The following is a 27,397-nucleotide window of genomic DNA, read 5'->3' as shown; positions in this document are numbered from 1 at the left end:
TCACGTCCTGTGTTATTATCTTCCTCAGTCTCTACTTTCTGAGACTCACCTGTCTCAGGATCTGTTCTCTTTCCAGGTAGAATTTTGCACTTATGTTCCCTCTGCTCTGACACATAGTGTGTCTTAGTGTGACTTTGGGAAAATAAAATGGCCACCTTGCTCTGCTTCCGCTTCTGTCATTGTAAAAATAGGCATAGCATTCCTGGCCTTTCTAGCCGTGTGACCTCAGGCAGGCCAGTCCCTTTATCTCTCCAGGCCTCAGATTCCTCCCATGGGAATTGGAGGGAATAACTCCTTAACAAGCCAGCCCAGTCTTGCTGGCAGGATCCAGAGTGCCCATGGTGTAAAAAGTGCCATGTAAACTGTAAAGTGCCACTGTCACCGCGGTCCATCCTCTTTCTGTCAGGAGTTCTGGTTGGTCTTTGGGGTTTGCTGCACAGGCATTGATTCAAATTTGTGGCCCTCACAGCATGTGGCGTAGAGTGGGAGATCAGTAAATGAGGAGCACGAAGATTCTCATGGGTATTTGATTGTTCTTTATTGTACTGTATATTTCTTTATTATTCTACGTAGGTATTTGTTTAATGGCTGTCTGCCCCACTGGGATGGAAACTTTAAGAGGAAAGGCACCAGGTTGACTGTGGGTCATCCCTGTGTCCCCAGCATATAGCCTCAAATTGGCACATCCTAAAGAAATCAGTAAATATCTGTGGCTTTAATGGACGAGTGAATGAATGGCTACATGAGTAAATTCATTACTAGGGTAATCTGTGCGGTGCAGAGGGGGGGCCCTGGTAAATGGATGTTTACAGGTATCTTCACTATCCCTGACCCTCACCAAATCAGCTTTGTGGGTGCCCAGGGTTATGCATACTATGTGTACTCAGTGCCAACTGGTGAGAGATCACAGACGTGTCTGCCTGGCTTGCTACCCACCCCTCAGACCAACATCCCCTGGATAAACTTCCCATTTATCACTTTCCACCCAATGTTGCCTTGAAATCTCTACACCTCCTTATGGTATTTGGGTCCCCCAAATGTCCAGCACGCTGCCTGTCTAAAACAGATGTTTTCAATCAATAAAGATGGCCTTTTCTAAGCACTGATGTATGGAATACAACTTAGAATTCCATTAACACATGCTGGGTCAGGGAAAAAAATGATTCAAGTTCATATTTTAAAAGCAAAAAATTAACAGCTGCATTGTATATTTTGGTCAAGTGCTTTGGATTTGTGGAAGGGATTTCTTCCCATAAATATAATTATTAGTTGCCATGATTATACTAATAACCAGGGGGATGGCACAGAGCTGTGCCTCCCCAGCAGGCTGGGCTGGGTAGGGCCGGGTATTCCCTCTGCTGACTTGCTTCACTAGTTGACTAACAGACCTTATTCCCTGGCCGAGCCCATCACATCCTGCCAACGCCAGCTTCCCGACGTGGAGGGGGAGCAAGAGCAAGCGCCGTGCGTGGGGTCCTGAGGGAAAAGCAGCCTGTGTTTGCTGCTGCTTTGACAGTTGAGGCTCGGAGAGGGGCTGGCAAACAATGGGAAATGAAACATTTGAGTGGTTGCAAAAAATTCCGTGGGAAATCCCCCCTGGTTGTATTTATGTGCGCCAGCAGTGACAAGGGGAGCTGGGGGCTTTCGATTTCAAAGGTTCCTGAGCAGACCACAATAGCGTTCTGAGCTGGCAGTCCCCAGAAACAGCTCTTATGGGCCACAAAAGGCTAGCCTGAGTCTGTCAGGGAAGGTTTGGCCACGTGCATGGCGTTGGCCACGAGCTGCAGTGGCTTGTTGGGAGCTCATCCACAGTTGTAGAGCTCAGGCCTCTGAACCTTCTGCTCTAAGACAAATCCCTCTCAACTCTTCCTCTAGATTTTCCCTGGCCTCAAGAGCCTGGGCGGGGTGGGGCGGGGCTGGGGGAGGTCTCCCTGGGGCTCAGCCCTACCTGCTTATACTGGTGGGGTCTCCCTGGGGCTCAGCCCTACCTGCATAATTGTAGGAGCCTTAGTCCCCTGCAGACCTCTTCCCCACCATCTAATTGAAAAAATCCGAAATTGAGGACTCACATGCATTCCCCTGGCATTTTCCTGTTAATATGGGGTCTGCTCCTGCTTTCTCTGTTCCCGTTTATAATGGACATTTATTTGTCTTTTGCTCCCCCCACTCTCTTTAGAGAACAAAGTGAACTGATATTAACCAACTCTTGTTTTGCTTTCCTTAGAACTAATAAATATTCAAAATACTTAACCACTCTTGCTAATGTCTTGCTACTGCTGCTGTGATAAAATACATGTGTTTATAGATCCCATTAAAGGTGAGGTTTATGGATTTTTAGAGACACTTAGTAGATGAGAAAACTGAAAACGGAGGTGAAAAGCTTGCCCATTGTAGTAGTCGGGAGGTTTCAGTTGCAAAATGACAAACTCCTAACTTGAATGGACTTAAGACAAATCAAAAATGTATTGAAGTTTTTAACCGAGAAGCAAGGGCTTCTTGCTTCTTATTAACTTCAGGCATTGCAGGATCTAGGCTTTCCTTTAAGTTTTCAGGAATCTGCCTCTCCCCATCTCTTCAGCTCTGCTTTTCCCTGTTTTGGTTTCATTTTGAGATTGGCTCTCTCCACCTGTTGTACATCGTCGCAGAGTCAAGTCAAGGCTTTCTCTTGCTTGCCTCTGTAAAAGTCCGAGGGTCACGTCTGGTGGGTTCTGATAGGTTCAGCTGCCCACTGCTAAACCAACGACCAGGACAAGGGGGCTGGAATGATCTGATCACCCAGAGCCCAGTCAAGTGCTCACTGCCGAAGCCTAGCTAACCCACAGGGGCGGAGTGGGAGTGAGTGATTCCCCCAAAGAATATCAGGGCTCCTACCAGGAGGAATGGATGATGGGCGGGCAGAAAGCCATGGTGTCCTATACTCCCATGTCATGCTGCCAAGTGTGACATGGGCAGGCAAGCCTGCACATAGATCTGCCCTCCACCTCCTCCACGCTGCTGGAGACTACCTCGGGGACCCCCTCACGCTCTATCCAGCCCTGGGACTCCAGCCCTGCCCCTACCCCATGAATTCATTCCAGTTGGCAGTTTTCAAAACATGCATCTTGGGCACTGCTGGAGGGAGGAAGACAGCAGGGGGAAGCAAGGAGGATGGGTGACAGAAGCTCAGCGTCTGGGACTATATAGGACCCCCGCCCCTATTCCAACCATGTGGCAACTCTTGTGTCCATTTGTATATTCAGTTCCCTTGAACAATTTTATTTTATCAGACAGCTCCTCATATTTTTACAGCTTGAAAATCAGTGATTTTTCTACAACCCTTGCCCTCTCCCTCATTCATAAATGAGGAGCAATAGCCAGAAAGAGGCAGGAGCCTGACCAAGGCCAGGCGGGCAGCAGCAACGAAATGCATAGTCTGGGAAATCACACCTTGGGATTCCCATGTCCTGCCCTTCCCATGTGCAGCCTTGCGGGTGGGACAGAGATTCGGGAAAGAGATTACCACATGTACCTCTGCGGTACTTCACTGACGGCTTAGCCAAAAATGCAGAATGGAGCAGCTTCCCAGAGGACAGCAGAAAGAGGGAAACTTTGTGTGGCTTTCTCTCTGCTCTCCAGGTACAGGCAGCCGCTGGGGACTCTCTGTAGGTAAAATCCTACCAGAATGGAGAAAAACAGCCAGATTCTGCTACTCCTGCCTCATACTGGGAGCTTACGTCACATCCCAGAAGAACTTACATGAGGAAGCCATGTGCTTCTGTTTAAGATATTTACAAACAACTTCTCTTCTTGTCCTCCCGCGTCTCCAGGCACCAGCCCTGCCACATACTTCAAACCCACCTCTCTACAACGCTGGTCGCTGCTAATCATCATAGCTAACCTTCCTGAGTGCTTACAATGTTCCCAAAAGTGTATGCTAAGCGCTTGACAGATATTGTTTCATCGAATCCTCCCAAGAACCGCATACAGTAGGTACTATCATTAGCCTCGTTTTACAGGTGAGGAGACAAAGGTGCAGAGAGATGAATTAACTTCTCCAAGGTGCTCAGCCAGCTTCCAACTCAGGCAGTCAGAGTCAAGCACGAGCTGACAGTTAGGTAGTACGTAAGGTGCGTGATGAGTGTGGGGGTAGCCGTACCTGTACACAGACAGAAAGTTCTCCACGTCCCCTTACCTCCTCTCCTACACTCTCTTGCCTGGTGTCTCCAGCAAACACACACAGGAGATTTCAGGAAGAGAAGGCTCCTAAGGTGCCGGCACAACACGGGTAAGTTGGGTAAGGAAAGGCGCGTGGGCTCATTACTTAGACTACCTTGCAGCCGCTTATTGAATTAGTGTGATTCTTAACATCTTCAACTTGGATCTCCTCCAGGCCAGCCAGCTGGTGCATTCAGTACGACTCAGCTCGCCTTAACTCAATTAGCTAAGCCAGGCTGCGCTGAACTCAACAAGTATTTCTTAAGCACTGAGCTGGCTGCAGGGGGAAAAAAAAACAAAGGAGGGCAAGACTCAGACTCTGCCAGACTTGGCCCTTAAGGAGAGATGCCTTGCGCTTTTAACGCATAACACGGTGCCGTATTTTCTAAGTACCACCTTCGCTCTCCCCTTGTGCTATGATTTACTTCATATTTTTCTTTAAATAAATTAATTTTTAAGGAAATTAATTTCCTTCTCTAAACTTAAATAAGTTAATTGTTTAATTATTGAGGTGAAATTGACATAACATAAAAGCAACCATTTTAAAGTGAACAATTCAATAGCATTTAGTACATTCGCAGCGTTGTGTAACCACTACCTCCGTCCAGTTCCAAAACACTTCCATCACTCCAACATAAAACCCCATACCCACCTCCCCTAACCCCTCACAACCACTAATCTGCTTCCTGTTCCCATGGATTTGCCAATTCTGGACGTTTCACATAAATTGAATCATATAATATGTGATCTTTTGTGTCTGGCTCCTTTCACTTAGCATCATGTCTTTGAGGTTCATCCACGTTGCAGCATGTGTCAGTGCTTCATTCCTTTTTATGGCCAAATAATATTCCGTTGTCTACATCCACCACAGTTTGTCTATTGTTTCATCTGTTGATAGATATTTGAGCTCTTTCTACCTTTAGGCTATTGCGAGTAGTGCTGCTAAATAAGTTTACTTCATTTGTTCATTCATTTCGATATAATTGACATATAATACTGTAAAAACATGAAACACTTCACATATCTGCATGTCATCCTTTCACAGGGGCTGTTTAATCTTTTCTGTATGTTCCGATTTTTTGGATATGTGGTGCCGCAGTGAGCACTGAATGTTTATTTTAAAAGGAAAATTTAATCACTACTATAAATAGGAAAACTGTATTTTTCTAATAGGAAATAGAATAGATATATAACTATTATAAGTAAAAATTTCACCGGTGTAGCACATAAAATCACCCGGTGTACTCTCAGATTCAGTAGTAAAAAGCCTGGACTCTGCATGTGGTCGGCCTTGACTTTGAATCCTGGTTTTGCCATCTGAACCTGGCCAATGTCCTGTCCTCCCCCAGCCCCCCTGAATATTGCACAGGTTAGCAGCACGGACCCCTGCGCAGTCAAAAAATCTGAATATAACTTTACAGGTGGCCCTCATACCCATGGTTCCTCACGGAGGATTCAACCAACTACAGGTTGTGTAGTACCGTAGTATTTACTGAAAAAAACTGGTTGTGTAAGTGGACCCGCACTGTTCAAGGGTCAACAGTACTTGTAATTGCTTCCTCCTGAAGTTGTTGTGAGAATTAAAAACATGTAAGGTGCTCAGCGCTGTCAGGCACATAGTAAGCGCTCAGTGTGTGAAAGCTGGTAGGTAGGATCACAGGTCATAAACAGGAACAGTAACCGTACTAGTAGCTAACAAAGCAAGTATTTGCCATGTGCCACGAACCTGTGGAGCGTCTTGCATGTGCATTATCTCACATAATCCCCACAAAGTTCAAATTATTATTACCCCCATTTTGTAGGTCAGAAAACAGGCTAAGAGAGGTGGAGCCAGTAGTTGAAGGTCATACAGCAGAGACTTGAGCTCTGGGAAGGTTAAATGACAGTATGAGAAGTAACTCCAAGTCCACTGGAATGTCAGGCTGACCCTGGGCACAAATGATTAATTGCAAAAGGGCTGCCTGGGCCTTTGAAGTCCCAGACCTGGCAACTCACTGCGGACCCAGCCTGGAGGCACCTCCCAGCTGTGTCTTCTCATTGAGTCACTCTTTCTCAGGTCTGCCAACAAGAGGCTCCTCACATCTTTTCTAGTTGACTTACCTCTCATAGTTCATGGGATTCACCTGCCTTCCCTGTACCCCATCATCCCTCAGTGTCCCTAAAATTGCCCCTTTCCTCTGCAATCTCTCCTCTTCCACGTTGCATGGAGCCCTCAAGACTGTCACGCAGCCTCTAACTAATCATCCAGCATTGGTGCAGAAGTTAGCAGGTCTCGAGTTCACATGTATCCATTACGCCTTCATCAACAGGGATGTATCTGATTCACAGTTTCAGGCTGTGTGGAAATCCTGTCGCACCCAAGGGTGAGACTAGCATCGGCTTGTATTAATTTCCTGGGGCTGCCATCATGAATCAATACAAACTTGGTGGCTCAAAACAACAGGAATTTATTCTCCCACAGATCTGGAAGCCAGAAGTCTGAAGTCAAGGTGGCAGCAGGGCCATGCCACACTCCCTCCAAAGGCTCTAGGGGAGGATCCTTCCTCACCTCTTCCATTTTCTGGTGGTTCCTGGCGTTCCTTGGCTTGTGGCCACATCATTCCAATTTCTGCCTCTGTCTTCACATGGCCTTCTCCCTGTGTGCTTCTTTTCCATCTCTTATAAGGACACTCGTTGTTGGATTTAGGGCCCACCCTGATCTAGTATGATCATCCCCTTAATTACCTCTGCAAAGACCTTATTTCCTAATAGGTTAACATTTCAAGACTCCAAGTAGACATGAATTTTGGTGGGATGCTACTCAACCCTATTCTTTATAACAGGTTATTGAACCCAATGGGTACAAACAGAAAAGGGTTGCATTTTCCTCCAAAGACAGTTATCAGCCATATTCTTACAAATCCCCCTTTCCCAGCCCTTAGTGGCAGCCTGGGCATATCCTATAGCTTTCTGGCCAGTTTCCAACATTAACAAGTCCCGCCCAGGTCTGGCCAGTATAAAACATCCAGCTTAGTCTCCCACCCTCCAACTCAGTTTTGCCCCAGGGCCTGAGAAACCCAGGGTGGGCCTGGCCACCTCTTGCCCTGCCCCTCCCCTGTGCTTCTGGCTGCCAGAGTGCACCAAATAGGGTGATTCCATGGGCAACCAAATTTGGCCAGTGCTGCATTAAACCAAGTTACCCAGATGTCTTTACTTTAGACTCAGTTGACGTGTGAATACACATCCAAAAGCAGGTAGTTTCCAACCGTATTCCGCCCAGGAAACTCTTGTTCCACAGAACACTCCGCCACCCTGGTGTTCCCCAGACCACGCTTTGGGAAATGCCACACTATATAAAATACTGCAAAATGCAAAGTACATTCACAACTATTATGTGTGCATAGCAAGAGAAGATGAGCTTTTGGGTAAATATACCAACTCTGGAGCATTTTTGTGATTTATTCAGAAAATTGGCTTCTGGATCACTGTGGACAAGACCCAACTTGGCTGGAAGACTGTAATCCCTCAGCAGAGCCACACGGACAGCTAAGCCGGCCAAATTTATTCTGAGAAAGGATAACTCTCATAGTGAAAGGCAAGAACTTTTAAGAAAAATGTATACTGTAGTCTAGTCCTACAACGTATGCAATTGTGTTCTGTACATTCATTCAACAACAGGGACTCAGCAGAATAGTAATAATAACAATAATATGATAACGAGAGAAAAGATAGAATAAATACGTGTAAGTGCCAGGCAAGGGTTCACCTGCCTCCTTCTCTGGGGCCCATGCAGCAGTCTCAGCTCCAAGCACCTCTCAGCCCTTAGCATGAGTCCAGTGCTTAAATACCTGCTGTTTTCATATAATACAGCCTGTAAATTTTGGCCAGCTTCATCTGGTGCTCAGCTGAGCAATCAACAACCTTCTCCAATTCGGTAGAAACCGAGCTATGCTGGACTGACTGCAAGAAACCACGACAGCCTCCAATGTAATGTCTCTCCAAGGGCTTTCAAAGTTAATTTCTGATCATGGTCTGAATTCTATTAACCGTAGAGCTGTACTATCACCTCCCATGTGACTCCCATGTAATCACAAAGATGAATAGAAACTGGTTTTGTCCGTATTGTCAAGGCAAATATTTTCTGAAAGCCAGGACCAACCTTACAACTGGGTTCAGTGGGGGCCATCAAGGCAATAGGATTTGAAGAAAGTCAGTCACCATCACTCCATGCCCCATTTCCCATTCCCTCCCCACCCCATACTAAAAAAGCCTAGAGAAAAAAAAAAAAAACTTTTAAAATCTGATGATGTTGGGAATTCCCTGGTGGTCCGGTGGCTAGGACTCCCCACTTCCACTGCCGAGGGCCTGGGTTCAATCACTGATCAGGGAACTAAGATCCCGCAAGCTGCGCAGCTCAGCCAAAAAAAAAAAAAAGTTAAAATCCGATGGTGTCACCTTAATGGGAAACTCTTTAATCCTCAGTAGTCTAGCAAGTTCATCAGTCTATCCACTTAGCCACCAGCTGCTAAAGGTCAGAGGGGGCAAGGATTCACAGTGGCCTGGGGAACACAGAGCCAGTTCTCACTCTCTCTCAATTTCGTCCCCTGCGTAAAATTTCCTACTGCCCACAGAATGATGTCCAAACTCAAGGACCTTCGTCTGCTGGACCTTGCCCACCTCATGAGCTGAGCACCCCAGGGCAGGGTCTGGTTCTCATTTACCTGCAGGTCTGCCCAGCACCTAGCACAGGTTTTGGCAGATAAGCCAGAGCACAGGGAATAAAGAAATGTCAAACGAGTGAAAAAGTATCCTGTATAAAACACAGGTAACACATAAGCAAGTCTCGTCATGATGTCATGTAAAATTTTTTTCTTAAAAAAAAAAAACTTAACTGGAGAGCAATTTAAATCTTTACCAAATTTTTCAGGGAACACCCAAAAAATCCTATTTATAATGTAAAGCAAAACTTCGGAACTTTTGTACTTCTCTTCCACAGCACCTGGCCCCCACATCTCTCTCAAATTCTCCCCAACTCTCTTTCAGATCTAACTTTTCTCATTTCTCCTCCCATCTCCCTTTCCAAATACAGCTCCCACACTTTTCCAGAAGTATAGGGTAGCTGGCTAAAAGCATGAGCTCTGGGGCTCACCTTGCCAGGTACAAACTCAGTTCTGTCACTCTAATTTGAGCAGGAACCTGGCATGTTAAGTGCCCCATAAATGCAACTTGTTATTTAAATCCTATTGGCTTCTCCATTATTCTTTTTTTTTTTTTTTTAACTTGGCCCGCTTTTCCATTAATGCAGTAAGAAATGTGTATGAGTTTCCTAGGGCTGCCAAAACAAATCACCATAAACTTCATGGCTTAAAACAATAAGAATTTATTCTCTCACAGTTCTGGAGGCCAGAAGTCCAGAATCAAGGTGGCAGTAAGGCTGTGCTCCCTCCAGAGGCTCCGGGGAAGATTTTTGCTCCTTGCCTCTTCCAGTTCCTGGTGGCTGTTAGCATTCCTGCACTTGTGGCCACACAACTCCACTTCCTACCTCTGTCTTCACATGGCCTTTGCCTGTGGGTCTGTCCTCTGTGTGTCTCGTGAGAACATTTGTCATAGGATTTAGGGCCAACCCAGATAAATCTGGGATTATCTCATTTCAAGATCCTTAATTTAATTACATATGCAAAGACACTTTTTCTAAATAAAGTCACATTCACAGGTTCTGGGGGGTCAGGATATGGACATACCTTTTGTGGGGGGCCAGCATTCACCCACTACAAAATGACACTGGGTCCTTCCTTTTGTGGGTGGTGGACGGGGACAAGGCTGCACACTCCTGTAATTTTTTTTTTTTTCTTAACTTTTAAATTCTTGTAACGATGAATATATCAAGTCAGCAGCCAGCATCAGGTACTTGGCAATGTGGAAGGAAAGAGGCAGATGGCAGAAAGGCACCGTCAACTTTTCCTTTTCACTGACGTTCATCAACTCTTTCATCGATGCAAGTTTGCAGCCATTGCACACCTAATTGCAAGAGCTGCTGCATCTTGCAATTAGGTGTGCAATGCAGGAGGTGAATTGGGCACAAGAAACAGTGAGTTTCAGCCACATGGTCAGACCCTCAAGCAGACACATCCTGCCGAAGGCCTAGGGACAGAGCATCTCAGCTTTCCCACAGGGGGTGGTGAGCTGCATGTGTTGCTGGCCGCAGTGGGTGGGAGGAGGTGCGGTTCAGGTTAGTTATTTATTGGTATTCTGTGTTAAGATTCCTTCCTCGGCTGCACTGAAGGGATCTAGGAGGCAGTGACTTCACGCGACTCAAACTGCAATCAGACAGCCTCTTGGTTCAATGTGTTTATCTACCCAGAACTATTTTTGGTGTGTGTTCATAGACAGCACACACTAAAGTATTTGGGATTTGAGATGCAAGCGTTAAAGAAGATTAAAGTTAGCTGCTAATGAGCATGCCCAGAATAGATATACTCTGTGTGTGTTTGTGTGTGTGCGTGCTCCATGTGTGTGCTCTGTTGTGTGTCTGCAAAGCAGATGTCTACAAGCCTGCCCTTAAGTGGCCTCACCAATGTCCCAGATAAGCTAAGATGTCCATGGATGGAAGATGGAAATGGATGAAAACTGGACTGTCTCAAAATACTGCCTTGCCAGACAGCCCAACCCCCTCAACTCTATTCTGCCTGCCCTTCGAAGCCCAGCCCATTCCGCCTTAGCAAAGAGCCTCGCTTGACCACTCTCTGAACTCCCAGACCACAGACAACAAACAGGTTTCATCTCCAGTACCAACGTGGATCAAACGGGCAGGGAACACCCAGAGCAGCATGCCGAGTGGGGTGCTGAGAACATTCAGACCACACCATAGCTTAAAGCTTCTAAATGTCCCTGCTGTCTAGCCCAGGATCTAGATGGAGCAGGCACTTAATCCATACTTGTTCAGTAATTAATTTTCATTGTTTGGACTCTGAAGTTAGGTCAGAAGAAAGGTCTCTCTCTGAAGCACAATTCCCTAAGGACTTCTGAGAGTAAACTTGGATGCCCACTAAAGGGTTGAGTGCCCGGGCTTGCTGGCCTGCCCTCTGTCTTCCCAGCCCTTCCCTCCATTCTGCACATCTCGTCGACCAAATCCTACATGTGTACTGGGGAGTCCCCCTCTAAGAGGTTGGCCCTGTAATTGTTCAGCGAGATAATAACGTCAGGCTCATCCATCAAGCCTGCCTCTAATAGTTTGGTTTTCCTAATGGAATGTAGTGTCCTTAAGAAGAAGAGAAGCACCATAATGTGAGGTTTTATGCAGGCTGGTTTCTAGCTGTGAGCTATGGACCTGAAATGATAGTTAAATCGATGAAGAGGCACTAAGCTATTGCCTCTGAATCTGGGTGTCCGTAAAACCCAAGTATTGACAGCCCTGAGTGGATGTGTTGCAGGCTGGCTCTTCCAGCCTTGATTGGGGCTCCCTTTCTCTCTCTCTCTCTCTCTCTCTCTCTCTCTGGACAGGAGCAGCCCAAGAGAAATGGAAATATGACGGCTCCCTGATAGTTTTCACAGTCTGCACGACAGACCACCCCCAGAACAAGACTCCAGGTCAAGTGCTCTTCTCCATTCTGTGGATCTAGTGGGGAGAAATTAGCTCTCAGTGGTATTCCCACTTATGGAGAGAAGCAATTCCTCCCTGGTCTGGCTGTAAGGGGTCTGGCAATGGACCGAGAGGCAGGAAGCCTGTCTTCTTCCCCAACGTCTTTCCCTGTCTCGTGATGTGACCTTAGCAGGTAACTTAACCTCTCAACTCCTTCGCTGCCTCATCTGTAATGATCCACCTTTATCACTTCATAGTCCTGCTCTAGGATAAATGAGACAAGCCTCTAAAAGCCATATTTTAGTCCCCAAGAAAGACCAGAACCAGGTAAATGCTAAGGGTAGCCATTTCCTTTGTTTTTGCTGTGTGCGTTACTAACCTGTGGGATTTTTAAAATAATGGCAAAAATGAATGGATTTATGCAATTGTTGTTTATGCAATTTATGCAATTGTTTATGCAAGGTGCCTTGAGGCATTTCTGGAGTACTGTTTCATTGCTCACCTCTTTTATGGAGTGGATATTGTTAAGCCCATTTCTTAGTCAGCAAACTAATAAGGGAGCTGGCTTTGAAGTGAGCCATGTGGACGGAAGTAATTCTTACTCCTAATCTACTGTGGGGCTCTTCCCTGCCGATGCACAAGTCCCTAGGGGACACTCAGGGATACTGGCTCAGCCAATTGTTGAGCCACATCTCAGGCATTTTCCCACCCTCCCTCCACTCCAGCTATGCTGACCTTCTTTTACTTCTTTACAAGCACCAAATGCTTTCCAATCTCAAACTATGCACACCTGTTCTCTGTGTGGGAGGCCCTTCCTGCCCATGTTTCCTCTGGCCAATCCCTACCCATCCTTCAGGCATCAGCTTCAATGTCACCTTTGCAGTGAAGTCTTCCATGACCCCCAGGCTTTGCCAAGTCCCCCCATTCTCTGCTCTCACAGGCACTACATTTGTCCTTTACAGAGCTTATCACACCTGTATCTAAGTAATTGTTAGTTTAATGTCTGTCTTCCCCACTAATGATGAGTTCCATGAGGGCAAAGAACTGTTTGTCTTGTTCGTTACTGTGAATCCAGAACTGAGCAGGCACCCAGTAAAAATCTGTGGTATGAGAGGATGGATGGATGATGGATAGACGGATGGATGAAGGGAGGGAGGGAGGGAGGGATGGATGAATAATAGATAAATAGGTGGATGAATGGATGACAGACAGATGTATAGAGAATGGATGGATGGATAGATGGATGGAGAAATAAATGGATGGATGGAGAAATAAATGGATGGATGGACAGATGGATGGAGAAATAAATGGATGGATGGATAGATGGATGGAGAAATAAATGGATGGATGGATAGATGGAGAAATAAATGGATGGATGGACAGATGGATGGAGAAATAAATGGATGGACGGATGGATGGAGAAATAAATGGATGGATGGACAGATGGATGGAGAAATAAATGGATGGATGGACAGATGGAGAAATAAATGGATGGATGGACGGATGGAGAAATAAATGGATGGATGGACGGATGGATGGATTAACAGACAGATGATGGATGGATGTACAGATAGTGGATGGATGGGTGGATGGATGGATATAGTCTGTTTGTAAATGAGAGTGATCCAAATTACCAGTATTCATCATCAAGAGAAAGTTCTGAGTTCCAAATGTTCAGAGAAGCTTATGAATGCAGACCTAGGCTGTATGTCAGCAGGGTCACGCTCCCACTGACACTCTGGGTAGAATCCTTCTTTGCCTCGTCCTAGTTTCTGACGATGGCTGCCAATCCTTGGTGCTCCCTGGCTTGCAGCTACATTACTTGAACTCCTGCCTTTGTCTTCTCACATTGTTTTCCCTCTTCTTATAAGGACACCAGTCATACTGGATTAAGGGTCCAGCCTACTGCAATGGCTTCATCTTAGCTAATTACACCTGCAGCAACCTTGTTTCCAAACAAGGTCACATCCTGAGGTACTCTTGGTTAGGATTTCAAACGTACCTTTGTGGGGGGTACTCAGTTCAACCCATAACAATATATGAAGCAGCAGTGCCTCTCCCAGGTGTGTATCCTAGAGACACCCCTGCCTAGGATGACAAGGAGACACGCATGAGGATGTTGGTGGAGGCCAGGTTTGTCAAAGCAAGGAGCCAGAGGTGACCTACCTGTCCATGACAGGCTAAATAGATAAACCACATCCGATAAATGCAGATCATGGAATAATATGCATCAGGCAGAAATAATACACTGGATTTGCATATATCACCATGGATAGATCTTAAAAACATAGCGAGATGAAAAAAGTAGGAACTAGACTGAGATTTATGATACAACCCCAGTGACATAAATTTAAAACATACATGCCCAAAGAACAACATTATGCATGTTTCATAAGCACTGGAAAGTGGGTTGGAAAGTTTATGTTGTGCACACTGGAGTCGCTGCCCGCGGGAAGCAGGGACAGTGGAGGCCCTAGATGAAGGCAGGCACGAGACGGGTCTGGGACGGACAAGCGCTGGGCCTGTGGCCTAAACCGGGACGTGTGAATCTATGCATGTGTGCATTGGGGTCCACACTTTACAAAGGGAAGAACTCCTGTAAGGGATAGATGAGTGATAATTGTGCTGAGGACCTGGGGGGAGTCCAGGGTCTTGCAAGGACACACAGCAGGGATACTTGATGTGCTCTGGAGCAGCAGGGAAGACTCTGGAGAAAACAGCGCTGACGCTAAGACCTGGAGAAGGACCAGAGTTGGGCTGGGTGGGGAAGAGCAGGACAGAAAGTGCTAGGCAGAAGGACCACATGTGTATGAGCCCAGGAAGGCCCAGGCTGGCCTGGGTGCGTCAGCCTGGGAGAAGGGCACAGTCCTGGCACCATCGCTCTGCCCTCCCCACCACCCCTAAGGAAGGACAGCAGACAGAGCTAGCTGTGGGTGTGTCACCCGCTCAGATGCCCACGGGGACCAGGTGGCAGAAATGAGTAAATGACGCAGGCGCATATGAAACACTTCCACAGAGAACTGCGGGTCTTCCTCTACTTCAAAACAACACGGCTCTCCAAGTCTCTTTTTCCTCACTTTTGATGGAGACATGGGTGCCGGTTTCTTCTTTAAGAAAAAGAGCGGTGGAGTGTGATGAGAAGCAGCAGCTGACTCAGAGTTGGGGGAACGCTAAGGCGGGCTGGGGCCTGTGGAGGACCCGGAAGGGACACCCCCGCTGAAGGGGCAGCTGCCACTGAGCTTCAGACAATGCCTGCCTTCTCCCGAATGCAGTCCCAGTGTTGACAGCTCTTTCCTTTCTCAAGAGAAGCTGTTGCTCTGGATTTTCATGTGAAATCTTTTCCTTTTACCTGCTACTATCTAATCTGACCATAATGAAGTACCACATCACACCAACTAGGATGCTATCATAAAAGAAATAAAATGGGAAGTAACAAGTGTTGGGGAGGATGTGGAGAAATTGGAACACTCATACTTTGGTGGTGGGAATAAAAAGTGGCCCAGACACTGTGGAAAACAAAGTGGTGGTTTCTCAAAAAGTTAAACATAGAATTACCATGTGACCCGGCAATTCCACTCCTCATTATGTGCCCAAAACAACTGGAAGCAGGTGCTCAAACTAGCTCATCTACAAGCATGTTCATAGCAGTATTATTCACAAATAGCCAAAAGGTAGAAACAACCCAAAGTCCATGAAGGGCTAAGTGCATAAACAAAATGTGGTCTATCCGTACAATGGAATATTATTTGGCCATAAAAAGGAATGAAGTACTGACAGAGGCTACAACATGGATGAACCTCAAGAACATGATGCTAAATGAAAGAAGCCAGATACAAATGGTCACATAGTATATGATTCCATTTATATATAGTGTCCAACATAGGCAAAACTACAGAGACAGAAAGCAGATTACTGGTTGCCAGGGGCTGGGGGGAGAGGGGAATGGGGACGAATGAATAATGGGTATGGGACTTCCTTTTGGGTGATGAAAGTTTTTTAGAACGAAATCAAGGTGGCAGCTGCACAAGACTGTGACTGTACTGAATACCACCGAATTGTTCACTTTAAAATGGATAATTTCATATTATGTAAATTGCCCCTCAATTAAAAATACTAGAAAATATGTATTTCAAATATTTAAGAGAAAATATATAGGCCAAAAAATAAACAAGCCCACAGACTGAATCTCAGGTCTGTGGTGCCCAGGTGTAAGTCCGGTGCACTTAAGTAAGTCCCGACAGACGATCTTGTGAAGAGCTGGGAGTTAGGATCCCTGTTTTAACTGGGAGGAAACTGAGGCTCCAAGAGATAAAGGGACTGGATGAGGGTCAAGGGCAGGAGCTGGAGCTGGGGGCCAGAGTGTGGTCTCCAAGCAAACTGGTCCCATGTTCTGTGTGCTGGGGCTGAGGTCTGGGAAAAGCACAAGAGGGGTGACAGCTACTGAAGAAGGTGGTGGTGAGAGGCCCTGTCAGAGCTGCAAGTTCAGACAAGAACCATGCGTGTCGAGACTCCCTTGGAACTGTCACCTCCTCCCCACAAGGCTGCGTGCTCTCGTTCTGAATTTAAGGCAGTTCAGAAGACCCATGCTGAACACTTACTGTGCACAAGGTTTGCGCTACGTGTGAAAATCATACAAGTACCAAGTCTGACGCCTAAGGGTTCGCTCTGTGCAAAGCCCATTCTACACAAGGGCCTCTCAGATGCTCGCAGCAACTCTATGAGGCAGAAGCAGGACTGGCACACCCTGCAAGCGTTGACTTACACCAATTCAGCCATGCACCGCTGGCCAAAAAAAAGAGGGAGAAATGCTCATTGAAAGGGTGTGGACAATGCCCCCTGTCTTGTTCGCATGTGGACTTGCCGCACAGGAAGCATGGAAATGGAATATATGGACCTGCTCATCTGCAGTCTCCAATCCTGGGAGCCTTTCCTGTGATGAACAGCTGTCTGCGCTAAGTGTGATTCTAGAACAAGGTTTCTCAACCCTTCAGGGGGAGGGCAGTCTATCAGATTTTCAGGTTTTTTTTTTTTTTCTGGTACGCGGGCCTCTCACTGTTGTAGCCTCTCCCACTGCGGAGCACAGGCTCCGGACGTGCAGGCTCAGCGGCCATGGCTCACGGGCCCAGCCGCTCCGTGGCATGTGGGATCTTCCTGGACCACGGCACAAACCCATGTCCCCGGCATCGGCAGGCGGACTCTCAACCACTGCGCCACCAGGGAAGCCCTCAGGTATGTTTTTGCCTTCACCCTGGCTTTAGAATCTAGTACCCATACACACTACAACTCACAAGTAATAGTATTATCCCATTCCACAGGTGAGAAGACAGAGGATCACAGGGAATAAGTTACTTGCCCAAGGTCTCTGAGCTAGTAAATGATGAAGAAGAGATTTGAGCTCAATCTGTTTTACCCTAAAACTCCTTCCTTTTTTCTACACTATACTGCCTCCCTATCTGCAAGAGAGGCCCAAAGGAAATCAGCATGCCAGCACATAGAGACTCTTCAGAGACTCTCACTCCTGGAGGTGGCAGTGGGCAGTCATCTGCATACCTCTTGGTTCTGGATGAGGCCACAAGTAAATTCAAATACAAAAAGATATGTACTGAGCTGTGTAATACTTAGGATTCATCAGATTGCAAGAGACAGAACCTAACTCAGACTGGCTTAAATCAAAAAAGGAAGGTATTGACTCATATAACCGGAAAGATCATGGGATGACGGCTTCAGGCATGGCTGAATCAAGGGCCTCAAATGGTCAGAACACAGTCTGTTTGTCGGTTTGTTTGCTTTCTTCTGTGTTGGCTTTATTCTCAGGGAGATTCTTCCTTCCTTTACATAAAGAGATCAACCACCATCACCATGTTTAAAATTTGACCCCTTAGAAATCCAGCAGAAAGATTTTCTCCATCCCAATAATTCCACCAATATCCCTGAAGTTGGCTCTGATGATCTCAGCTTGGGTCCCGTGAACATCCAGGAACTAATCACTATGGCCAGGGGTGTGTGAGATTCTCCATGATCAGTCCTGGGCCACGAACTCACCTGCAGAGTTTGAGGGTAAGGTGAGCCCGAAATCTTTACGGAAAAGAGTCAGATGCTGTGGCCAGAAGGCAAGGGATCAGGCTTAGGCAGGTGAAGCGGACGGACTTGGTGCCATCCTGGAACACCAAGAACTGGGCTGGGCATGTTCAATACACGATGTCATGTCACGACAACCCTGTATCATTACTGCTGTTTCACGAGGCTCAGAGAAGCTCAACATCGTGGCCAACGCCTCACTTCCAGGTGAGGAGACAGCGCTCCCTGCCCAGAAGCATTCTGCTCTTAGGTAGTGGAGCTAGGACTTGAACCCAGATCTGTCTGACTCGAAGTCCACAGTTTGCTCCTGTCCCAGAGGATCCCCTCCAAGCTGAAGCCCCATGAAACCTCTTCAGCGCTTCGTTCCAGTCTCTTAACTTGCAAATCCAGTCAGCGAGTTCTTTATTTCCACAAATGGTGCTATTAAACTAATGGCTCTGGGAACTACAGGCTGGCCTCTGAGCGGTCAAGCCTTCCCCACGTTCTGCCTTGCAAAGAAATACATTAGGAAGTCCAGTAGCCGAGGCCCAGGTGGAAACATTTACCGGCCGCCATTTTGTTTCAGGATGGCAAAAGGCACCTCAAACCCTGAACTTGAGCTCCTTGTACAGCCTCTAGTCGAGAGCTAAAGGCAGCGGGGGTCAGTCACCTCCTTGTAAAGGGCGGTGGCAGACCTCATCAGGCAAAAAAGCTGAGAAGCCAGGGTTGAAATAGAGGCCTCTTTCTGTTTGGTCAATAAGCAGCTGTGAAGGATGCGTAGGACGGAGCTAAATTTATTTGTTCCTTTCTTTCTCGGAACAGCAGCAACGAGGCTCAGAATGCAGCTGTCTCGCTCTCCCGTGAGCCTTCTGCAGGCACCAGCATGCACAGACGTTGGCTCTCCAGGACGCAAATTTTTTTTTTTCCTGTTGGTTCCCTTCCTGCTGCAGGCAGGACTTCCAGGGCCTCTCTCCAGGGGGTAAAACTTTGGAGCTGCCTCCCAGGCCCAGGGTGAAATCATTACCTTTTAAACAGAGAAGGGCTGCTGAATGTAGATACCCTGGCCCTTGTGGCCACACCCTGGAAAACCACAGAAGTCCCGCCAGCCTCTGCTTTCACTGCTCAGACCTGTGGGAAACTTGTAAGACACAGCCGTGTGGGGAGGGGGTGTGGGCATCTTGGGAGGGGCCTCCCACATACAAAGCCAGGCTGCTTTGCCAGAGTCCTTTCTGGAATCCATCTGCCTTCGGAAAGCCTAGCTGAGGGCCACCTTTAGCCAGGCCTTGAGCATACTGGTGGAAGCGGGAGTTTTTTAAGAAGTGCTTTGTTGAGACTTTCGAAAGGTCCCCGCGGGTGGGGAAGTGAAAGGAGGAGGGGACGTGAGGGAAGAAACTGCTCCTTTATTTCTAGCCTTGCCTGAACGGCTTCTTGACGGTTACTGCTACGGTTCTGCTGAGTCAGAAGCATCCCCAGCTGCTCGCCGGAAACACAGCTGTTAGGTGAAAATAACCACAGAGCCCAGCACTGAGCATCGTGCACCTTCCAGAAAAGAGGGCAGAAAGCCTCAAAACAGAAAAGTACAAAACAATAAAAGAGGCACTGTCAAAAACCCACCACGGCTCACTCACTCAGCCAAGCCTGTGGCTCCTCTCCACATCGGTCACAGCTCAGAGATGGAACAAAGTTTGGCAGCTTTTCCATAGTAGTAGGTTAAGTAGTGCCCCCTTCCCCCCAAAAGGGAGATGTCTGTATCCTAACCACTGGAACCTGTGTATGTGACCTTACTTGGAAAAGTAACAAACTTAAGGATCTCAAGGTGAGGTCATCCTGGATTGCCTGGGTGGGCCCTACATTCAATGACAGGTATCCTTAGAAGAGTGAGGCAAAGGGAGATTAGACACTCAGAAGAGAACATACACACAGACACACAGAGGGGAAGGCCAGGGGAAGACAGGGGAAGATTGGACTTTATGCAGCTCCAAGCCAAGAAACACCAAGGATTTGGTATGGCAGCCACAGGAAACTAACAAAGCCACCATGGCTTCCATTTGCCAGGTCTTCTCCCTACCACCCCTTTCCCCTTGTCCAGACAGAAAACATTCAGAGTATCTTGGTTGCAAGGTGTCTTACATAAACATTGAGGTTCCCTTTCCTGTGGGCTTAGTAATTATCAGGAAGTAGGATGGTGCCTCAAGGACTCCAGGGTCTAGGGAGGAGCTGGGATCCCTAGGTCTAGGTAAGACTCTGCCACAGACAGAGACGCAGGTGTGTGACCTCATTAACCAGCCACCATTCGCTGATGTAGCAGAGCATGGTGCGTTAAAAAACGGGCTCTGGGGCTTCCCTGGTGGCGCAGTGGTTGGGGGTCCACCTGCCGATGCAGGGGACACGGGTTCGTGCCCCGGTCCGGGAGGATCCTGCATGCCGCGGAGCGGCTAGGCCCGTGAGCCATGGCCGCTGGGCCTGTGCGTCCGGAGCCTGTGCTCCACAACGGGAGAGGCCACAACAGTGAGAGGCCCATGTACCGCAAAAAACAAAAAAACCCCAAAAAAACAGGCTCTGGGTTTGAATACTGGTTCTGCTACTTACTAGCTGTGTTGCCTGGGGTAAGCTACTTAACTTCTCTGGGCCTCAGTTTCCTCACTGATACAATGGGGAGATGACCCATTATACATTGGGGATCCATCTGTACAATGGAGAGATGAGCTGAAAACCATCCTGCTATTAAACATATAGAGAGATGTTGAAAAGAATAATTACTGTTAATGCATAACAAAGTTTCTAAGGAAATTGGGGTAATTCCCAGGGGCCAAAAATAAAGAAGGAAAGAAGCCCGAAGTTGATAGTGCAGTACCTGAAGTGACTGGGGACAGGAGGCACCACCTTGGGTCACACAAGGCTGGGAGCTGGAACCAGAAAACCATCATAAAGCTGGGTCCTTCATGAGCTTCCATCCTGATACAGTTGTAAGGATTAAGTGAGTTGGTACATGCAAAGTTGTACTTGGATGAGGCTGTACTCGACAGCTCTTATTGTTTAGTGCTTTATACAAGTGTAGTAACTGACTATTTTTTTTGGCAGTTCAACATCTATGGCACCATATTTTGGTAACAGCATCCCAATTTATCTTTGGGAGAGCATCTCTCTTCCACCCCCCGGAAGGAGGATATACAACTCAGACCTGGCCGATCAGAGTCAGGAATTACTCAGGGTGGCTGTGTGATCCTAAGTGGGTTAATCAGGCTGAATAATGGTTGAAATATGGGGAAAGAGAAATTCACTTTCTCTTGGATCTGCATCTGTGTGGGATATAAGCCTGGAGCTGCTGGATGCTATCTCTGTCACTATCTGGGTACAGCCTGCCTGAGGATGAGGCCAAAACCAAGGAAAGCAAAGATGAGAGATAGAGAGATTCCCAATGACATTGTCTGAGTTCCTGGATCCAGCAGAGCCTGAAACCATCAGTACCTCCAAACTTCTGCCCTCCTTCCATACTGAGACTCCAATTACATGTAGGGTCAGCCATCTAATATTGTTTCAGAGTCTCTGATGCTGTGGTCATTTTTTTCCTAGTCTTTTTTCTCCCTGTGCTACAGTTTGAATAACTTCTATTATTGTGTCAACATGTGTACTAATTTTTTCTTATGCAACTTTTAATGTGCTGTTGTTTAATATGCTAAGAATATGTTGAATATGCTGTTTAATATGTAAACCTATCCAGTGAATTTTACATTTTAGATATTGTATATTTCCTTTCTAGAAGTTTCATTTGGTTCTTTAAAATTTTTTTCTTTCACTTCTCATTATGTTCATGTTTTCCTTTAAATCTTTGAACATATTTCTAATAGCTGTTTTAAAGTCCTTGTCTGTTAATTACACCATCTTTATCCCTTTGAATCTGTTTATAGTGACTGATATTTCTCTTGGTAATGGTTCACATTTCTATGCTTCTTCTTTAGATGTCTAGTAATTTTTTATTAGATGCTAGATATTATTAATGTTATGAATTGAATGTCTAGATTTTGTTGTTGATTTTGGAGGGAAGTTAAGTTATTTACTGGTCAGCTTGATTTTTTGAGGCTTTTTGAAAAGCTTTGTTGGGGTGGATCTAGAGAAGCCTTTCTTCTAAGGCTAGTTTAGCCCTACTACTAAGGTCTGACCTCACTGTGGTCTCTAATGAATGCACTGGATGTTCAATAGGTTATTCCCATCCTGGCTTGCTGAAATTTGAATGTCCCCCAATCCCATAAGAGCTCTGGGAATTATTCAGTGTATACTTCCACAGTAGTTGTTCTTTGCCAACTTTGTAGCATTTTATCCAAAGCCTGAGCAACTTAGTATTCAGCCAATGACTCAAAGGGCTCCTTATACAGATTTCTGGCACTGTTTATCTATGTAGTACCATCTTCTCTGGAACTTTGCCTCACAAATTCCAGCCTCATCAACCTCTGCATATGATCATCTATGTCTCCTCAACTCAAAGAGGCCACTATGCTCTGCTTAGAATCATCCTTCCTGTGCTGCAATCTAAAAAGTACTTCCAGGCAGAAAGGTGATCACAGGCCCACTCATTTGCGTCCTTTCTTTCAGGCTCACAGTTCTGCACAGCCTGTTGCCCAATGTCTGAAACCAGTTGTTTCATATATTTTGTCCAGTTTTCTAGTTGTGTACAGCTGGAAAACAAGTCTGGTGCCAGTTACTTCATTATGGCCAGAGGCAGAAGCTTACTCTAACTAGCTTGAGAGAAAAAAAAGTATGCATTGGAAGGGCCTAGGGAGATTCACAGAATAGATGTAATAGCCAAAGAACAGTCCTTAGAAGGCCACAGAAGCTCTGGAGACCCAGTGGAACTAAGAGTCAGTCTCTTCTGGGCACAGATGCCTGGATGAATGAGCTCCGACCCTGTGGAGTCCTTCTAGACTCAAATTTCTGGGAGAATATATCTGGACAAGCCACAGTCATGGGCTTCTATCTTGGCCAGAGGAGAGTAAGCCACTCTGATTAATGACACTACCAAGACGACATCCAGGACTTCGCTGGTGGCGTAGTGGTTGAGAATCAGCCTGCCAGTGCAGGGGACACAGGTTCAACCCCTGGTCCAGGAATATCCCACATGCTGTGGAGCAACTAAGCCCGTGCGCCACAACTACTGAGTCTGCACTCTAGAGCCCGTGAGCCACAACTACTGAGTCCATGTGGCACAACTACTGAAGCCCGTGCACCTAGAGCCCGTGCTCCACAACAGAAGCCACCGCAATGAGAAGCCCACACGCCACAACAAAGAGTAGCCCCTGCTCACTGCAACTAGAGAAAGCCCGCGTGCAGCAACGAAGACCCAACGCAGCCATAAATAAATAAATAAATAATCTGTACAATTGATTGTATTTAAACAAACAAACAAACAAAAAGACGACATCCAATGGGGGAATATGGATCACCAAAACAAAACTGGGTTGCTCTTTCCAGAAGAAAGGAGAATGGCTGATAGGCAAGCAAAAACAATAGACACAGTACCCAACGTCCACTAGAGAACATCTTTAAGAACGGTTGACTTTTAAACTCAGAGCCTTGGTGTTTATTTTTGCTGTTTCCACACTAGACTGCATAGCTGTCCTTCCCCTGATATCCCTACCTTCCCCTGCAACACAGAAAGACTTTGCCAGCGACAACTGCTCTTTATGGGCAACATATAGACAATATGAACTTCACATGAGGTGAGAAACACCAGTTTAGGGCTCATTGGTAACAGATTCTCTGAGTCTGCCAAGGTTCAGGGAAGACTTCCAGAGAATAAAACTCATGGGATGGGGGTGGGGGAAGCAAGCTTGAACCTGTGTCCTGGGAACAGAGCAAGGAACAGAACGTGTCCATTCTCCTTCCCCTACTCACAAGCAGCCAGAGCTGGAAGCTCTGTACCTGAAAGAGAATGTGTTGTGTTTCAAGATCAAGTATGAGGTGGCTGCAGGCTGGTTTATCCAGCGACATAATTCAACCAAACATATAGACAAATGCATCAACAGGTAAGGGAACCACATGCTGTCTGCTGAGGTTGTCCTGAGGAAATTCTGCCACCCCCACTCTGCCTACAGGTTAATCAGATACTCTGTGTGTATTTGTGAAAGTTCTACAGAACTCATCACCTGAGGTTCTTAAAATTTCCACAGACATTATTTTCTTGTATAATCATACCCATTTCGGAGATGGAAAATCAGAGGTACAGTATGTGGGAACGGTGAGTCAGTGATAAAACCAAGAATCAAGTTCACAACTGCAGTATAAATTTCTCCTGATGCCTTGAAAACAATTTTGAAAGCATGGGCAGGGGGGAGCAGGGAGGTAAGAGAGAGGGGAGAGAGAAAGATAAAAAGGAAAACAAGTCTTCACAGGTGCGGGTTTTCAGTGTTGAGAGATGCTGTTTGTATACAATCAAGATTTAAATTGAAATCATAGTCAAGTAAAAGCACATCGAATCACGTGGCTACGTTTTTTTTCTCCAGCTTTCTTTATTAACTGCATCCATTGTCTGGTTCGACTTAGAAAGAAGTCTTTTCATTCCTTGTTGGGGCTTTTTCTTTCCCAAGAAAGAAATCGTGGTTCGTTCCGGTGACTAAGCTCGCCTCCCAGGTCATTGGGAAAAAGATATGGGGATTAGGATAGCCTTCTGGGGAGGTTTCTGGAGCCTGTGAGGTCTGTAGAGGGACAAAAGATCACGTTCACTGTTGTATTTCTGAGCCAAGCACAATGCCCGATCCATGGTAGGTGTTCAGGAAATTATTTGTCAAACGAGAGAAGATGGAGTGAACGTGAGTCTTCAGTCACTCCTACCCTACATATTCGCCAGAACAGACCCCAGGGCCTCCAGGGCTTCGCACATTTTTTCCATTCTTTGTTGTCCTGGCGATTGTCTCCTCACCCTTTTAAGGCAATGGATCTTAACCTTTTGTGGGTCATGAACTCTTCTGAGAATCTGATGAGAGCAGTGGAGCCTCTTCTCAAAAAATGCACAGACTCAGACACACGAATTTGCAGATCCTGTCCAGCTGTGAGCAAGTACCCTGAACCTCACCCACAGTCTCAGCCAAACAATCCCAACCCTCCTCTCCTTCTTCCCCACAAAGTTATTTGCTCCTTCTCTGGGTTCCCACAGCACTTTCTTTTTAGTTCGAAACAACAATAGTTTATTTTGGGACTTCCCTGATGGCACAGTGGTTAAGAATCCGCCTGCCAATGCAGGGGACACAGCTTCGAGCCCTGGTCTGGGAAGATCCCACATGCTGCGGAGCAACTAAGCCCGTGGGCCACAACTACTGAGCCTGCATTCTAGAGCCCGCGAGCCACAACTACTGAAGCCTGTGCACCCTAGAGCCTGCACGCCGCAACTACTGAGCCCATGCACCACAACTACTGAAGCCCACGTGCCTAGAGTCTGTGCTCTGCAACAAGAGAAGCCACTGCATGAGAAGCCCGCTCACCGCCAACAAAGATTAGCCCCTGCTGGCCGCAACTAGAGAAAGCCCACGTGCAGCAACGAAGACCCAGTGCAGCCAAAAAACCCCCACAACAGTTTATTTTGCTCATACATCTGTCATTTGGGCAGGGCTCAGAGGTACCCTCCACTCTGTTGGCTGGGGTGGCTTGAGACTGCAGCTGGAATCATCCAAAGACTCTCTCACCTACCTGTACCTGGAGGTTGATGCTGGAAAGGCCTAGACAGCCAGGAGCAGTAGCCAGGGGCCTGGGGCAGCTCTGCCTGTCTCTCTCTCTCTACTCAGTCTCTCTGGAACGTCCAGAGCACTTTACACCTACTTCTTTCACAATTTAACACACAATACTGTAGTGATTATTTATGCCTGTTGATGGTGGTAATTTACTTAGTCTGTTTCACCAACAACAGCACTGTAGGTCCACCGGGGAGGACAACCACAACATGTTCATCCCTATTTCCCCAGGGCCCTAATGGGTACCTTGCATATGGTAAGCATTTAATATACACTAGTTGGATTACATATGTAGGTATGTGCTTATCTTATTATTATGCTCCACTGCATTTCAGAAATAGGATTAGAAGGTAGCCTATTTACATACATCAATACAACATAATAAAAAATTTTAAACAAGGAAATGGGTACTCATTGAAAAGGTAGGAAAATATGTTGAAATAAAGGATAAGATCGGTACCCAAAATATATACCACAGATTTCTATACCATTATTGGCAGTGACCCAGAAATCTGGTTTGAGCATCCTGGCAGTATGGGCAAAGAGGGAAACAAAACTGATGGTGTTGGATATAAGCAAACTGATTGCTTAGGAAGGCACAGCTTCTACTAGTAAACTTGCAACCACCTGGCATTAAAAATGATAGCAAGTTTATGCTCAGTGCAGGTTAAGGGAAGTTCAATACAAGCCAACCTATAAGTGGCCAAAACAAAGGAATAAAAGGCTGCAGTCCTCTGAGAGTCTGGTTTTATCCACGGAAAGATGTAAGGCTATCTAGTCCAGCTTTTCCTAAAGGACATATGATGGAATACCAGTCCTGGAGAAGCTCTGCCCACAAAGGGTTCTGCAGTCAAGGAAAGGTGGGAAACCCCCCATGGCTTCCTCTTGGAACCTCACAGCGAACACTAGCATTTTAAAGGCTCTGAGAAGTCCTGCAGTAAAGAAATCCAGCACTTCCCAAGCTCCTTTGCCCCCTGTTGTGCAAGAACCTAGGGACAGTCTCCAAACGGGACTTAGGTCCATTGATCCTACTTGTAAAGAGTTTTTCTTTCTCATAAGAACAGGTAAGATGAACAGACTGCCATTCTTAAGCAAGGTATGCCAATATGTCTTTCCTCTGTCCCTTCTTAAAAGGACCTAGGAAGGAAACAAAGTAGTATGTTCAAATCTCTTCCTTAAAGCACCTTTATTTAAACTCCTCTTTGCTCTTTTTTTCTAGGCATGACTTCAAATAAATAAATGATTTTTGGAAAAGAAATTGGTCACTCAAATTCCAAGTAAGGCAGAAGAAAGGTGTGATGGACCGTCACTAAGAGTCCACAATTTCTGCCCCTGAGAAACTAAAAAGGGGTCAGCATACCCCTTTTCCTTGCTGGTCACCTCTGTAGATGTCAGATAAGACCCCTCAGTTACCCATAACCATAGCCATGTCCTTGGCTACCCATAACTGAGCGCTAAATGAGCAGTACTTACTCAGACCAGTCAGAAAACAAGAGTCGCACCTTTGGCTGATGGAGGGGAGCAGCAAGGGCAATAACTGTCTGTTTGTTTTGGCATCGCCTATGAAAAGAAATTAAGGGTGTGTGTTACCCTTTGTCCAGTTTCTGTCTCTTGGTACACTAGCATTTCCATCTCAAAAGAATCCAAGTGTGAGCTAGTTCGAAAAGGGAAAGCGTGCCCGATTTTGGCAGGCCATGGAACAATCTCAGAGTCCTTTCTTCACAAAGCGCTTGTTAATATCCTACTTAATATGCTACGGAACACACGGTAGAAAACTAATGAAATGAATGGAGGGACTGCAGAGCCTTTAAGATCGATTCTCAAACTCGGTTCCATGGAGCACCAGTGGTTCCCCCAGTGTCTCAGGGGC

At 46.4% G+C, this 27,397-nt stretch overlaps 1 protein-coding gene and 1 non-coding gene across 16 annotated transcripts in view; both read right to left on the bottom strand.

The window, feature by feature from the left end:
• SPRING1 (SREBF pathway regulator in golgi 1) overlaps positions 1-27,397 on the bottom strand; it is a 333,460-nt gene that overhangs the window by 180,829 nt on the left and 125,234 nt on the right. Inside the window, exons 5-6 of one of the 15 annotated variants that reach the window (XM_022597995.3) lie at positions 27,001-27,087; positions 6,995-24,498 (exon numbers count right to left, since the gene is read on the bottom strand). The exons of 11 other annotated variants lie outside the window; for them this stretch is intronic. In XM_022597995.3, coding sequence (XP_022453703.1) covers positions 27,010-27,087 — 78 coding nt within the window. In that variant the 3' untranslated portion in view covers positions 6,995-24,498; positions 27,001-27,009. Of the gene's footprint in view, positions 1-6,994; positions 24,499-27,000; positions 27,088-27,397 lie in introns of those variants that run through there. 3 more of the 15 variants (XM_022597988.3, XM_022597994.3, XM_022597992.3) reach the window with 3 other exon arrangements.
• Positions 5,195-5,300, bottom strand: LOC115804124 (U6 spliceosomal RNA). The gene has a single exon (XR_004024976.1). It is a non-coding gene; the product is annotated as a U6 spliceosomal RNA (small nuclear RNA).

Source organism: Delphinapterus leucas, chromosome 14, assembly GCF_059928025.1.
Source record: "Delphinapterus leucas isolate spDelLeu-1000000601 "Yukka" chromosome 14, BTC_Dleu_Yukka2, whole genome shotgun sequence".
Lineage (NCBI taxonomy): Eukaryota > Metazoa > Chordata > Mammalia > Artiodactyla > Monodontidae > Delphinapterus > Delphinapterus leucas.
The sequence above is the reverse complement of the archived record's forward strand: the minus strand, read 5'-3'. Positions and strand labels throughout refer to the sequence as shown.